Consider the following 15,013-nt stretch of genomic DNA (forward strand, 5'->3'; position numbering starts at 1 on the left):
TAAACCCTAGCTCGACCCCTGATCGGGGCTGCTTGATTTGGGTGTGCATACCCCTCGCAGCCGCGCACTAATAAATCCACATTTTAAATTACGTCTGCATCTTGCTCACTGATTTCTCGGTACAACAGGTTCACTTAGTCTTCCTAGATCTGACCATGATTATAATGGAGAAACCAGGGGCTCAGCTGTCAGTAACATCTTAAAAACTGTAAAAAATGGGAGAGGTGCAGGAATAGAGAAGGGCACATGTCCTGATGGAGAGATCTGACCTAGGTAGTTCTACACAACTAGATAGATTCAATGCTGGTTCAAGGACCAGACTCTGTCATTAATAGTTTCTATATCATTTTAGCAGCAAGTTCTCAGTGGAGTACTCCAGAGAACCATGCTTGGCCATGTTCTGTTTTATATTTTTTTCAGTGCCTTTGATACGTGCTTGTTCACCAGATTTGTAGAAGACATAGATCTGAGAGGGTTATACACTGAATGATAGTCAAGGCTCTTGATAGGCTTGAGCCTTGGGTTCAGTCTAATAATGATAAATATAAAGTCTTACATTTGAATTCAAACCCTAACCAACTTCATAAGAACAAGCAGTTTGTCAGAAAAAATTTGGACATAAGATTTAGTGAATTCTAAGATCCCTCATTATGGGATGTGCGGACCCTAGTGGATTGTAAGATATGAGTATGATAAATTAGCCCAAAACAATCCTGTAGTCTTTGGGTTCATTAAGACATAGCTTTCAGGAATAAAGAAAGGATAGCTCCTCTGTATTCTGCCCTGGTCAGGCCTTCAAATGGCCTATTGTGTTCAGTTCAGGTTGCCCTAGTTCAGGAAAGACACTGATGAGCTAGAGGGAATTAGGGGCAACTGGGTGGCACAGTGGATAGAACACAAGATTTGTGGATAAACATGATTTGAAATATCGCTGAAGACACTTACTAGCTGTGTGTGACCCAGGCCAAATCACTTAACCTCCTGTCTTCCTCAGTTTTCTCACCTGCATAATGAGGATACAAATAGCTACCTCTCAAATTGTTAAAATAACCTACCTCCCAGGATTGTTGTGAGGACAAAATGTAAAAGTGTAAAGTGCTTTGCAGAACTTAAAGCATTATGTGAATGATATTGTTGTAATAAGCTTATTATTATAATGGTCCAAAAGAGGGCGACCAAGAGGGTGAAGGATACTTTGAGCTCATGACCAGCCAAAGGAATTGGGGATGTTTCGACTTAGCAAGGACTTGACAGCTTTCTTCAAGTATTTTAAGATTATCATGTCGAAGACAGATTAGACTTGTTTTATTTGGCCCTAGAAGGCAGAATCAAGATCAGTGGACGGAAGTTTCAAAGGTACTTTTTAGGCTTGAAGTCAGAAAATAAAACTTTCCTAATTGTTAAATCATTTCAGATCTTTGTGACCCCTTTTTGTTTGTTTTCGATTTTGGTGAGGCAATCAGGGTTAAGTGACTTGCCCCAAATTTGAACTCAGGTCCTCCTGACTCCAAGACCAGAACTTTATCCACTGCTCCACAAGCTGCCCCTTGTGACCCCTTTTAGGCCTGTTTTGTTTTGTTTTGGCAGAGATACTAGAGTGGTTTGCCATTTCCTTCTCCAGCTCATTTTACAGATGAGGAAACTGAGGCAAACAGGTTTAAGTAACTTGCCCACGGTTACACAAGTGTCTGAGGTCGAATTTGAACTGGAGTCTTCCTGACACCAGCCTGGAATTCTATCCACTGCCATACTTAGCTGCCCCTCCTAATTAATTAGAGCAGTCTAAAAGTGAAATGGACTACCTGGACTACTTCCTCATAAGCAGAATCTTTAAGATTACCACTTGTCCAGTAGTTTTACAGTGAGAATTCCTTTGGAGGTTAGAGTGGGTCTTGATGGCTGCTGAAGTCCCTCGAATGTCTATAAAATTCAGTTTATCAGTCTGGTATGCTCCACCCCTACCCTGACCAGACAGTAGGGCGCAGCAGAGTACCAGCTAGCCTGTAAAGACAACTCCCAGACAAGGCTTGGATACACAGAAACTAAACTATATTTTCTTGCATGCCCCCTTTCCTCCCTACCAAGTGAATCCTGAACACCGTATTTACTGGAAAGGGCTGGAAGAGTGGGAGGGAGAGACGACGAGAGAGACTTCAATTTCCAGCCCGATTCAGAAGCCTCTCTGGAGCCTGGAGCTAGGGAAAAGGAACCAAGGCAAAGGGGTGGGGCCAGAACTTTCCGAGTTTAGAGTCTAGGCAGAGAGGGGTGTTTCCTCAGGTAAAAGGGGCGTGCCCTGGTGGAGAGAAGGAAGTTACCCGCAGGATTTTCTCCGAAGCTTTCTCCCGTTTTCTTTCCCCTCCCTGCGGTCGCCTGAGGTCCTTTGCCATCATCCCCCCACCACACCCCCAAATAGCAGGTAAGGGAAGGGAACACTAGGGGCTGATAAAGAGATGTTTCTGGCACCCAGAACTAGACAGTAGGGATAGGACTGGACTGCTATTGAGTCCAGGGCTGAACTTGGGCGGGGGGGGGGGAGGAAGGTAGGAGAGACAGCTCTTTTTTTTTTTAACCACCTGTCAGGTCTAACTGGTACTAATTGGTAGGGAGCTCGCATGTTTGGGGTGGGGGGGAGGATGTGGGAACACACCTTGAGGGAAGAGGTGGAAACTGAAGAATATTTGGGCATTTTCCATTTAAACAAACAAGACCTCCTTAGCCGCCCTAGAATACAGGGTAGCCTGGGGAAGGAATGGATGGTCCTAGCCCGAGTCAGAAGAATGAATTGAGCCCCATTTTCCCTTTCTCCCCGCCGTGTCCATAGCCTCAGCCCCGACATGGCTTCCGCAGTCTGGAGGGGTACCCCCTGGTGGGGTCCGCCACCCCCAGCCCCTGCCCGTCCCCTCACGGACCTCGACTTCTGCTCCGGAGCGCAGCTGCAGGAGCTGACTCAACTGATCCAAGAGCTGGGGGTTCAAGAGAGCTGGCACGGCGGGCCAAAGCCCGGGGCCGACCTCCTCCGGGCTAAGGACTTTGTCTTCTCTCTGCTCAGTAAGTGTGTCACCTTTGGTCCCTCCTGTCCTCTCTGCAGTGCCCCCATGCGAGTTCTCAACTGCCCCATAGAGAGTCTCGACTGACCCCCTCCCCTTATCCTCAGGTCTCATCCACCGACGGGACCCCCGTGTCCCTGGGCAAACCGAGCTTCTGCTCCTGCGCGGTGGAGTCCGCGAGGGCTCTCTAGATCTGGGGCCTGGACCCCTGGGTCCCTACGTCCGGGGGCCCCACTACGACGCCGGCTTCACGCTCCTGGTGCCCTTGCTCTGGCTGGACTGTGAGGGGGTAAGGCCCGACTTCGAGCTGGAGTCTGGCAGCGCATGGCTCCGCCTCCAAGAGCGAGTGGGCGGGGCCTCGGCCCTGGAGGCTTGGTGCGACTGCCTAGGGCCCTCCGCCCGGGCAGGGCCGGATGGGAAGGAGGCAGTAAAAGAGGCGTGCCCATTGGAGAAGCCTCCGTGTGACGTCACGGGGCCCGAGTCTGCGGAGACGTCCCGGCGCGAGCTGGTCGAGTCCGACCCCAAGTCGCCATCGCCCGCGGAAGAGCGGCGCGGCTTGAGGGATTCGGAAGAGCGAGGCTTATTGAAGGAACCGCACAGTGACGTCACAGAGCAACTGCCTGGACAGCCAGTCCCAGAGCCTGAGGGGCGGGGCCCTCAGGAAAACTGGCCCGTTTTGTGCCCCACCCAAGTGGCTGCCTGGTTTTTTTCCTCGCTATCTGCTGTAGCTGTCTCCTTGACCCCGGACCCCGGCGCCGTGCGCCTGGTCCATGCTGCCCGCCATGCCGGAGTCACTACCATCCTTCTATCCACCCCAGGCCCTCCCCCCCGCCTCCTGCTCTTTGACTTGGTGCCAGGGGTCTCCGTTGCCGGCTGGCCCGAGGGAACCCGGACCCACGCCTGGATGGGTCCCGTGGCCGCCGGGCCTACCGCCTGCTATCTCGTGCCGGGCTACCGAGCCAAAAAGGAGGATGGGCTGTGCTGGCGGATTTGCTTTTGCCCGCCAGGAGCTGGCGCTCAAGGCCCGCATCCCCCAACCTCTGCTCCAGGCCCACGCCGCCGCCCAGGCCTTACTACGCCCCCTGGTGGCCGGGGCCGGCTGCGCGGCTCCCTACCTCCTGCGGACCCTGCTCTACTGGGCCTGCGAGCGACTCCCAGCCCTCTATTTGGGGCGGCCCGAGAACGCCGGGGCTTGTTGCCTCGGGCTGCTGGACGAGTTAAGCCGCGGCCTCGAGGCTGGGGGTCTGCCTGACTACTTCCTGGAAGGGCGGGAGCTGGCGGCCGGGGAGGGGGCTACGGAGCTGGCCGGGGCTCTCGCCCGACTCCGGGGGGACCCTGTAGGGGCTCTCAGAACTGCAGTGGAGGAGGCCAAGACTGCGCGGAAGGGGGGCGGGGTCATAGGCGGGGGTCATTAAAATTTGTGCCTGGAAGGAGACAGAAGAATTTTAATTCTTTTTTTCCCCCCCAACCTCCTTTATTCCCGCCTCTCCCCAACCGGTGACATAACTCGTTCTGGGAGACCTAGCCCTCGAACTTTCTGATGCTGCTGGTTGTCTTGGTCCTGACCCTGAAAAAAAAAAATGTTTATCTTGTCCTCACCACCGCCACCCTCTCCCCAAAATGCACACATCTCTCATCAAGACCCTGACCCAGAGACTCCTCATTTCTTCCTTTTCTATTCTTGCCCCTCTCACAACCCCTCTTGGAATTCCTCCTGTGTGTGACCCTAGGTGGGAGCCAAGTAAAGGGGTGAAGGGGATATGCTGACACAGCATGAGAGGATGATAAGATGGAGCCTGGCCAATTTGGTCAGATTGGAAATATTAGAAAACAGCTACCTCCTCCTGGCAATGGATCCCTTCCCCATCTCTCTCTCTCTCTCTCTCTCTCTCTCTCTCTCTCTCTCTCTCTCTCTCTCTCTCTCTCTCTCTCTTCTCTCTTCTCTCTTCTCTCTTCTCTCTTCTCTCTCTCTCTCTCTCTCTCTCTCTCTCTCTCTCTCTCTCTCTCTCTCTCTCTCTCTCTCTCTCTCTCTCTCTCTCTCTCTCTCTCTCACACACACACACACACACACACACACCCACCCACCCCAGTACCTAAAAACCTCCTCTATCTTCAGCCACAGTTCAATTTCTTCTCCAGCACTCAGCTAGCCCCTCCCCCTTTTCTCATGCATTTTCTAGACTTTTGTCGCCCAGAGTTAAGCTGTGCACCTTGTTCCCCCTCCTGGGAGTCATGACTCGCCTACCACCACCGGCTTGTGTGTTCCCTCCCTATATCCCCAGCCACTTCCATTTCCAGGTTCTCTAACAGATCCAGGAGTCCCTTTCCACCGTCCTCTTTTTGATGCTGTCTCCGCCCCCTGCCCCGCCCTCGGATTGGGTTCTTGGGCTGAGGTGGGGGAGCAGGACGCGAGTTTGCGGCTGCTGCGACGGCTGCCGTTACTGCTTCTGCTGCCTGGGCTTGCTTTCCAGTCAGTCCTGCTGCTGAGGCCTGGAGCGCCGCCATCGGGGGACTGGGGACGCCCTGTGAACCCACCCCTATTTCCCTGGGCGGGGAGGGATAGAGAGCGCCAAGGTGGACCGCGCGGGGAACCCTCTGCTGACAGGGGGACAGTGAGGGAGGAGAATATGAGAGCCTGAGCCATCCATCACTGCCGGCAGCAGGATCAACAGGACAGGTTTGGGGGGTCTCAGGAAAGAAATTGGGGTGCAAGCAATCGCTAAGGAACGTTGGACGGGGACCCTGGGGAGCGCAGAAACGCATGGGGAAAGTACAGGAGGCAGGCTAATTTGGGGAGTACCAGGGAGAAAGTGGGGTGCAACACTTTGGAGTAGCTAGCTGGAGGTCAAATAGCTAGAAGACTGCACCGAGACTCCCCGATAACATTTTGTGGGATACCTAGAGTGAAGTTAAAGATTCATTGTTTTGGGGTGACAGGATGTAAGAAGGGATCTTCCATACCCACTGCACCTTGATAACCCCTAAGTTGCTGGAGCTAGAAGGGCATATATGGAAGCGCCAGGGAAGAAGTAGAGGTAAGGATAAGTTTAGAGGATACCTGGTCACTAGAAACTAGGGCCTCTAGGGATTTGAGGAGGTAGAGTGTTGACTTGCTGAAAAGAGGAGGCATAAGCCAAGTTTATGGTTGATTTGGAAAGAAGTTCAGGACCCTGGCAAATGGAACGTCCCAGGAGTTCTGGGATATAGGTTTTGAGAAGGATGGAAAGAGGTAGGAGATACATTCCAATCTGGGGACTAAAGGGTGGCAAAGAAGACCCCAATTCCCTTTAACCTTCTCACAGCTGCTGCACCAAGTGTTGCTGCGGTGGGTGATTTGGAGATGTAGCCCTGTTTCCTTCTCACCCTTTTAGATTTCTTGAGCTGACAGGGAGGAGTTGTGAGATTCATTTCTGTCATCTCCCACAGCCAGTTAGGGTCTACAAAGTCTGGTCAGCCGAGATTATATGGAGAGGTGCAGAAAAACGGGAGCCTTGGAGTTACATCGATTTAGGGCCAGGACAGTGAAGGAAAGGAGAGAAAATTTGGGGCTACGAGGAAGGGAAACCCAGAGAATTGGCGGCAAGAGCTGGGGATTCACAAAGCTTGAACCAAGTAAGAGTTGAAGGATTCCCATCAAGTTTAGGGGTGACAGGGGGAGAGGGCAGTTGAAGGGACCCTTTTGAAGTACTTAGGGGGGAGGGTTTAATTGGGATACTACTTCACGGTGAAGAATCCAGGAACACAAAGGAGAGTATCTGGGATAAATTTGGGGGTACCACCCTATTTGAGAGATTGGAGGGTGCCTTCCTGGATGAAGGGAAGGATTTAGCTTTCATCCTTGAACTATCTGCCAGTTTGCAGTGTTTTTCAATTGGGGGTGGGGGGCATTCTGGGAGCCAGATTGAGATTGAGGATTGTGTCCTATTGAGGTGCCTCCATACAACTTGGGTTGTATACCTCCGTTGTGAGAGTGGCGGAGTTAGGGGACGTCGTAGGGAAATTCGACTGTCCCCTAAAGGGAGGGAAGGTGGTTGGAGATGGCGGCGCTGGCCAGCAGCCTGATCAGGCAGAAGAGAGAGGTTCGAGACCCTGGGACGAGCCGACCGGTGTCAGCCCAACGGCGAGTGTGCCCGAGGGGTACTAAGTCCTTGTGTCAGAAGCAGATACTGATTCTGCTCTCCAAGGTCCGCCTGTGTGGGGGGCGACGGACACGGCCGGACAGGGCCCCCGGTGAGTGATAACAGTTGGGGTTCTGGGCTCCTGAGTAGGTTGAAGTGGGAGCTAGATTAAAGGAGAAATCTCAGGGATGGAAAAAAGAATACCTGGGTCCCCCAAGGAGAGTAGCGGGAGAGAAGAGCCAGAGAAGGCTGGACGAAAATACTTTAGAGGGCTGAGCTGAGGGTTGGATAAGATAGATGAAAACTCCTTAATGAGAGTTGGGCAATGGGGAGACTAGAAGTTCAGCTACTCTCCCTTTCTGCTGCTCCTCAGTTTCCTTTCTCCGTTCCCGCATAATCCTGAGCCTCTTTCTCTTCTAAAGCTAGGGGAAATGTCAGGGGTTTTAACGGAGTTTAACTAACACCCGCCCCTCTCAGGAACCCAAGCATCCTGTTTCCCCACCCACCCCCTCCCAGCATTGCCAGGCTACGTGCATTTCTTCCTGTCCTTTTGCTGCTCTGCTTCAAGCCCGAACTGAGACTACCGAGGATTCGGAATGCCTGGGTCACACAACCTAGTTTCTTCGATTCTGCGAAGTCCTTTTCTCTTTCCTCCCAGTTAAGCTGGTTACCCCATCCCCATTCCTCTGCTCTTCTGTTACCCCAATCTCTAGCTTGGGGGGTTTCTTGTTTAACCTCACCTGGCTCTGAGACAACCTTCCCTAACTCTCCCTAGGGTGTCCTTGCAGATCAGCTCCTCCCCCACCCCTACCTCCCTGCTTCCTCCCCCCGCACCCCACTCTGCTCTCCCTGCCCGATCCCAGAACTCTACTGTGTCCTCCCTCTTTCCCCTCCTTCACTCCCAGGGAACCGAACAAGGAATGTCCTCTGGATTCTCCTCCCCAATTTTTTTCACACCCCCCTCCAAGTCCTGCTTCCTCCAAGAACACAAAGCCCTGGCACCCGCTGGACTGGCTTCCCCTCCCCACAGGAACCCAGGCGTTCAGAAAAGATTCTGGGGGACTAGGGGAATGAAGAGGCGGGGGGGGGGAGAGAGTGGTAGGGGGGACGGGGACAGGAAAGACTGATTGGGACTGTACCACCCGCAGAAGGGCAGGAGGTAATACACGAAATTCCCCTTGGGGAATTATACTGTGAAAAGGGAGAGGAAGAGACGACCATCTCGAAAAAAGGGGCGCTGTCCCTGTCCTCCCTTCCCCACTTTTCCCAAATTGATTAGGAAGTGAGAGTCTCAATAACCCCTACCCCAAGTTCTCGTTGAATGATTCCTCTACCCACCCACTCTGTCTTTTTCTGTGGTACAGTCCAGAGCCCACCCTTTGGAAATGTCCCTTTGCCCTTCTGTTCCACACCCCTCTAGCCCTTACACACGTACACACAATTACACTCGGCCCTTCACTTACACTCATCTTTTGTATGCGCCACTACAATCCTCCCTCCCCAGCTTGGAAGTCCGGGGTCCCTAATGCTAATGAGGACTGGAGAAGAGGAATCGGCTGGAGCCCCCAGATTCCTGGTTTCTCAGGAAGACAGGCTTGTGGCAGTCTGATTAGTGGCACAGATGACCAGGCAGACGGCAGAGGCCCAAGCCAGGCTGGGCAGCATCAGGTGCTGAGTCAGCAAGCTTGATTCCAGCAGAGTCAGCTCCCTCCCCCCATAGCTTGAGTAGCCCCCTTCCCCCAACGTCCAACCTGAGATTACCCACCACAAAAACTATAGTGTTTCTGACTGCCTTTGTCACTGTCTTTTCCCCTTATCATAACTCCTTCCCTTCCCCCTCCAACTCAGCTATTGAGCAGGAACTAAACTATTTAAATAAATTTCAACAAATTAAACTGAGAGCTAATGGTGGGGGCAGGGACAGGGTGCAGACTTCCCCAGGAGACAGAAAGGCCAAAGCTAGAGGGTTTCAAGCAGTGAGTCAGTGAAAGAGCAGTAGATCTTAGTTCTCCCTAACTACTTTCCCCACTTCCCTCACCCCCTCCTATTTCTAGGATCAAACTTGGAAAGATAAATCTTCACCAAAGATTAATGTCAAGTTCTTCCTGTCTCTCTCTCCCCTTAGAGCCCCAGCTCAAAGGCATCATCACAAAGCTTTTCTGCCGTCAGGGTTTCTATCTCCAGGCCAATCCAGATGGGAGCATCAATGGCACACAAGAGGATACCAGCTCCTTCAGTGAGAGAAGGGAATTTTTGGGGTGTGGGGAGTTAGAGAGGAGAGAAGAAGTGGATATCAGATGCTTAGGGCTTCTTTTCTCTTACTGTACCCTTATGCCTAAGGCAACTGAAGGAATAGCTTATCTATTTCCTATCCACCCTGTTACTTTCCCATCCTATTTTAGTCTCTGTTTCTATCTGTCATTGACATCCAGGAGTGGGGATGGGCCAGAGTCAGAGTGGCTGTCCCTGGAGTGGAGCTGATGGTAGGGTGAACTGATGGTAGGCTCAGAGTTTTGTTGGGTTGTTTTGGGTTTTTTTTTTTTGAGGGGATGGGCATGAGGCATCTGAATTCTATATACTTAAGGATTAAGGCCAGGGGTTGGATCCCTTGCATCTCTAACTCTCACTCTACCCTCCAGCTCAGTTTAACTTGATCCCTGTGGGTCTCCGTGTGGTCACTATCCAGAGCACCAAGCTGGGGCACTATGTAGCCATGAATGCAGAGGGGCTACTCTACAGCTCGGTGAGACTCCTCTCCTCATTTTCCTCTGTCCTGGGACCCTCCTTCCTCCCACCCCACTCCCTGGCACTTTCCCTGTTGATCCCACATTTGACCCTCTTCTCAATCCTGTTACACACACTCTACAACAGAGTCATCAATCTCAAAATAATTTCCCTCTCTGAATTCCTTAAATTTTTTCTACAATTTCTCTCTCCTCAGTAACCTTTCAATACCCTCATCATATCCCCTCACTACACAAGAGACTATTGAGGGAGATTCCTTCCAAATCCCTTTATAGCCTCTGCAAGGGATACCCTCACAACCTCACAACCACATGCCTAGAACCCCTTATGGCTTCTCTCTTTTGAGTACCCCCCTATATCCCCAGATTTAATAATGACCAGGAGAGCCAGGCAGGGCATGTGGAAAGAAAGACCTGAGTTCTTCCATAGCTCTGCCAGTTATGCATTCTTTGACCAAATCATTTTCACACTCTGAGACTGAAGAGTGAGGAGGGAAGAGATTGAGGACTAGGGAAATTAATTGATTTGCCCAAGGATATCTGAGTCTGTTTACTTCCTGTCCCCTCCCTCTAGCTTAGAGCCCAAATCCACTGGAGTAAGGAGTTGTCAAACTTTTTGCTTCCACTTTATACTCTTAAAAAGTACTGAATAATCGAAAGTTTTTGTTTATGTGGGTTATGTCAATCAATATTTAACATATTAGAAATTAAAACATAAGTTTTAAAAAATATGTATTAGTTCAGTTAAAATAACAATACTAAACTCAGTACGTGTTATACCATGTCAGGGCAGCTAGGTGGTTCTTCGGATAGAGCACTGGGCCTGGCGTCAGGAGGACTGAATTAAAATCTGGCCTCAGATACTTACTAGCTGTGTCACCCTGGGCAAGTCACTTCACCCTGTTTGCTTCAGTTTTCTCATCTGTAAAATGAGCTGGAGAAAGAAATGGCAAACCACTTCAATATCTTTGCCAAGAAAACCCCAAATGGGGTCACAAAGAGTCAGATATGACTGAATAACAACAAAAACATGTTAACCAACATAAATAAGATATTTTATGAAAATAACTATTTTCCAAAATATAAAAATTTTAGTGAGAAAAGTGGCATTATTTTGCATGTTTTTGTGCTTTTTTTCCTTTTTGGTCTTGGCAGTGGAGTTAAGTGACTTGCCCAGGGTCACATAGCTAGTAAGTGTTATATGTCTGAGGCTGGATTTGAACTCATGTCCTCCTGACTCCGGGGCCAGTGCTCTATCCACTAGGCCATCTAGCTGCCCCCTACTTTGCATGTTTTTGCAAATTTCTTTAATGTCTGGCTTAATAGACCAGCTAGATTTTCACATATACTTCTGTATTCAATCTACTGTGATATGTTTTTTGGTTAAAGTATATAAAAACAGTATGATCTCACACAGATATGTAGTTGAAAAATCAGGGAGTATTTTAATAGGCAAATAATTTATTATTATTATTATTACAAAAATAGTTTGGACTTTGAGGTCCCTTTCCCCATTGGGGTACTCTCAAGGATCTACTGACCACACTTTGAGAACTGCTAGACTGGAAGAAAAGGAAGGGAGGGAGAGAGAGGGAGATGGGAGGCAGGTTGGAGAATTAGATACAGGAATACACAGAAATCCAGCCCCAAACCCATAGGCATCTGGGCTCCCAGAACTCATCTTTATTTCCTTCCCTCACCACTCAGAGGATTTTGGTCCCAAACTGTAGATTTTATGTATCATTTCGTAAGGAAGGGTGGGGCCCAAGACTGAGAAACATCAGCCTCCTGGCCATTAATATCAATTTCTCTTTCTTCCTCCCTGCCTTTGTTTTCTCTTTATGTGACCTCATCCTCAAGCCACACTTTACAGCAGAGTGTCGCTTTAAGGAGTGCGTCTTTGAGAATTATTATGTCCTTTACGCCTCTGCCCTCTACCGCCAGCGTCGTTCAGGCCGAGCCTGGTATTTGGGTTTGGACAAGGAGGGCCATGTCATGAAGGGAAATAGAGTCAAGAAGACGAAAGCAGCTGCCCATTTTGTGCCTAAGCTCCTCGAAGGTGTGAACATCCTCAGGGATGGGAGGGTCTGTCATGTCAAGTACATTTCCGTCACCACAGAAAGGATTCTATCTACCTTCAGATCCTATGAGGGTCATATATCAAATATCTCAAACTAGGTCATAACAAAGGGAAGTCTTATAACAGGGAGGAATGAGGAGTGGGGAGATTTCTGCCCTTAGTCGCTGTGTATGGCAACACTTCTGCTTTTGTTTGTTTCTTCCAGTGAAGACATTTTGTATTGTGACAGAAAAGTTGTATAGTGATAAGAGAGAGACAGACAGAGACAGAGACAGAGACAGAGACAGACCCTGTTGGAGCTGGAGGTTTTGGTCTTGAAATACTGAATGTTTGTAAAATAGGGTATGTGAGGTGAGGGGGGGAGGGGTTGAACTAGATTATCTCAGAATTCGAAATGCTCTGTCCAGGGCCCACCTGGAGGGAGGAGGGGAGGTAGTATTTCAGGTCAACAGTAGCAACACCGAAAGAAGGCAACCAAGCATTAACACAGTGACAGCTCCTTTATAGAACCATAAAATTATAGGTTTTAGAACTACAAGGGTCCTTAAAGATCATTTAGTCCATCATTTTGGCCAAGAAAGGCTATGGTCATATCTTCATATTGCTCCACTGCTTATTTCTGTGTTTCTTGATCCCTGACTGTTTCCCTTTCTCTGTTCCATCCTCCTCACAGTGGCCATGTACCGGGAGCCTTCCCTGCACAACGTACCTGAAACATCTCCTACGAATGACAAGCCTCCAGCCTCTTTGCCCCCTAAAACATAATCCTGTTGTCTGGGAGTGTCCTTCAAGTCTTTCATCAAGACAGCCATACAGATCCCAGACTGAGCCAGTCATTCTGGTCTCTCATCTTGTTCCATTCCTTCCTTGCCACTCCCCTGCCACAAGCCATAAATTCCTGACTTAGAATATTTCTTTTGACCTTCCTTGGGCAATTTAGGAGGACTACAAAAGTGGTAGCCATTACAACAATTACCCAAAAGATTAAGGGTGGTCTGTGACTCTTGGGCTATTGCTGCAAAACCTAAATCCTAGTAAGATCTGCTCTTTGGTAATTTTCTATATTAAAGGACCCTTACAGGGGATCTGGAAACATTGCTATATACCATTAAGGGGGCTGTCTAATCACTGTATTTTTTCCTTTTCTGCACAAGCTCTCAGAAAATTTCCTGAGAGACAAAGCTGTAGGTTCTAAATAAGGATAGACAAAGCCTGGTTTCTAGGTTCCTTTGCCATTCTTCTACCTAACCACAAAGCCATGGTCAACTAGAGAACAGCCCCTTCTCTTTTGCTTAAACCCCTCAGCCTTCTGACTGTTCTGTTCTGTTCTGTCCTGTCCTGTTCTGAAATCTGGATCCTACCCAGAGTCAATTTGGCATCAAAATCTTCTGTATTATAGTAGAGTCATATTGCTAACTTCTGTTCTGGGTCATTGAAGACTAATGTTGATCAAGATGGATTCTTGATCTAGATATGGAAAAAAACCACATCTAGAGCACAGCACAGACATTGTCTTGGTCTACACTGAGCCCAATTGTAGACTACCACTGTCCTAACCTCTGCCCTGGAAGGACCCGGGTTCTAGAATCTGTTATAATGGCTTGTGGTTCTACCTGTAGTTGAAATCATTCCCTCTCCCTGGATGGAGCTGGAGTCTGAATAACCACATGCTTTCGCTAGAAGATGTTCTAAACAATGGATCACACTTCTTCCATGAATGCTATTTGTGGTCCAGAGAGAGAATTACATTATATATGGACCAAAACCCACCTCCTATTTTGTCTGTAGAAAGTTTTCTAAAAAATCTTATTCTTCCATATAGAAAAAAAATCCATCTTCTTTTTAAATGGACTTTCTAAAGCTTAGAATTCAATCTCTCCCTAAACATGGGTACTTGCAGGGCAATAGGCGGGGGAGTCTAGGGGTAGGGGGAAGGAAAGAAAAATCATGTTTAATGAAATTTCAGGGTGAAGGCACTGAGACCCAGAGTACTGTGGGTGGAGGAGGGAGGAAAACATCTGCGGTTGGGGTGGGGAGGTGGGGGCTATGGGAATAATTCCTGAATTATATGGAAATATGAATACTTAGCTACCTCACCAGGGACTCCTTAAGGGTCCTCCATAAATAACATGAAGTCCTCAATATCTGGGATGGAAAGAGGATAATGAGACACTGCTAGAAGCTGTCAATAGGAGAACAAATAAGGAATCCTCTGAATCAGCAATAACATTCTCATATTGGTCAGGTAATGATGGGGAAAATCAGAGAACTTTGATTCTCCATCTCACTATCCCCAGATTTTTGACCAAAATATAATAACCCTGGGTTTCCTAAGAATTTTTCCAGGGGATCAAAATCTCTGGAAGGCCTTAACCTAGAAAGGCTTCAAGTATGCCCCAGAGACAGGCTTTCTGCCTATTGTCCAAAGATTTCTCTAGCTGAACTCAGAGAGGCTCATCACCAGGTTGCATTTAAGGTGATGAACTTTTTGGCTAAGGCAAATTTCGAAGCCTACTTGCTAAATTGCAGCGAGGTCTGTAATCCATGTTTGTGGAGATACTGATGAGATCACAAATCCTTGAATTACTGAAAAGAGAATGTAAGTCATAATTCAACTAGGGTGAAAGAAAGAAAGGGATACTTGGCAGATGGAATAAATAGGACTAAAATGAGATTAGAAACTGTGAGATTAGAATTGTGAGTTGAGGAGGAGTATGGGGGGGGATTGTACTGTGACTCAATGGGAACACTTAAGGTCACGGGAGAGAAAGATTCAGGAACCACTAGGAGGAATTAGAGAGAACTGGAAACTACTGGGAAAGAATTTAGAAGAACTGGGGTCAGGATGAGGGATTATCTTTCAGAACCTATTTCAGCTTCCTGAGATTGTCGCATGATTGGTAGAGCCCCAATCCCACCCCACTCCTTACCATCACAGACACCTGCTGCCTGTAAATCCTCCCTCTCCGGGGAACAAGAGTCCTTCCCCTGCTCATTTCCTCGATTAAAGGTGATTTGTACAAA

General features: G+C 48.9%; 2 protein-coding genes across 3 annotated transcripts; both read left to right on the forward strand.

Annotated features, from left to right (window-relative positions):
* The first annotated feature begins 2,046 nt into the window (after positions 1 to 2,046).
* TMEM102 (transmembrane protein 102) lies at positions 2,047 to 4,711 on the forward strand. The gene is given in 4 exon segments (XM_020966696.2): positions 2,047 to 2,416; positions 2,822 to 3,048; positions 3,155 to 4,041; positions 4,043 to 4,711. Coding segments are annotated over 3 exon segments (1,521 nt in total). The 5' UTR covers positions 2,047 to 2,416; positions 2,822 to 2,834; the 3' UTR covers positions 4,463 to 4,711.
* A 709-nt stretch (positions 4,712 to 5,420) lies between these two features.
* On the forward strand, positions 5,421 to 15,013 carry FGF11 (fibroblast growth factor 11). 2 transcript variants are annotated; one of them, XM_020966703.2, is made up of 5 exons: positions 5,421 to 7,277; positions 9,291 to 9,401; positions 9,805 to 9,908; positions 11,770 to 11,968; positions 12,663 to 15,013. In XM_020966703.2, exons 1-5 carry the CDS (start codon positions 7,085 to 7,087, stop codon positions 12,752 to 12,754), a joined length of 699 nt encoding a protein of 232 aa, XP_020822362.1. In that variant the 5' UTR covers positions 5,421 to 7,084; the 3' UTR covers positions 12,755 to 15,013. The 2 variants fall into 2 exon arrangements, with proteins under 2 accessions (XP_020822362.1, XP_020822363.1); XM_020966704.2 differs by having other exon boundaries at positions 11,854 to 11,968.

This window comes from Phascolarctos cinereus, unplaced genomic scaffold, assembly GCF_003287225.1.
Source record: "Phascolarctos cinereus isolate Bilbo 61053 unplaced genomic scaffold, phaCin_HiC Scaffold_5;HRSCAF=322, whole genome shotgun sequence".
NCBI classification, from domain to species: domain Eukaryota; kingdom Metazoa; phylum Chordata; class Mammalia; order Diprotodontia; family Phascolarctidae; genus Phascolarctos; species Phascolarctos cinereus.

Bases quoted from the DNA above. Each gene is read 5' to 3' on its own strand.
- FGF11 (XM_020966703.2), top strand. From the start codon at position 7,085: ATGGCGGCGCTGGCCAGCAGCCTGATCAGGCAGAAGAGAGAGGTTCGA. The intron at 7,278-9,290 runs GTGAGTGATAAC...CTCTCCCCTTAG, and splicing joins ACGGCCGGACAGGGCCCCCG to AGCCCCAGCTCAAAGGCATC. The intron at 9,402-9,804 runs GTGAGAGAAGGG...TCTACCCTCCAG, and splicing joins AGAGGATACCAGCTCCTTCA to CTCAGTTTAACTTGATCCCT.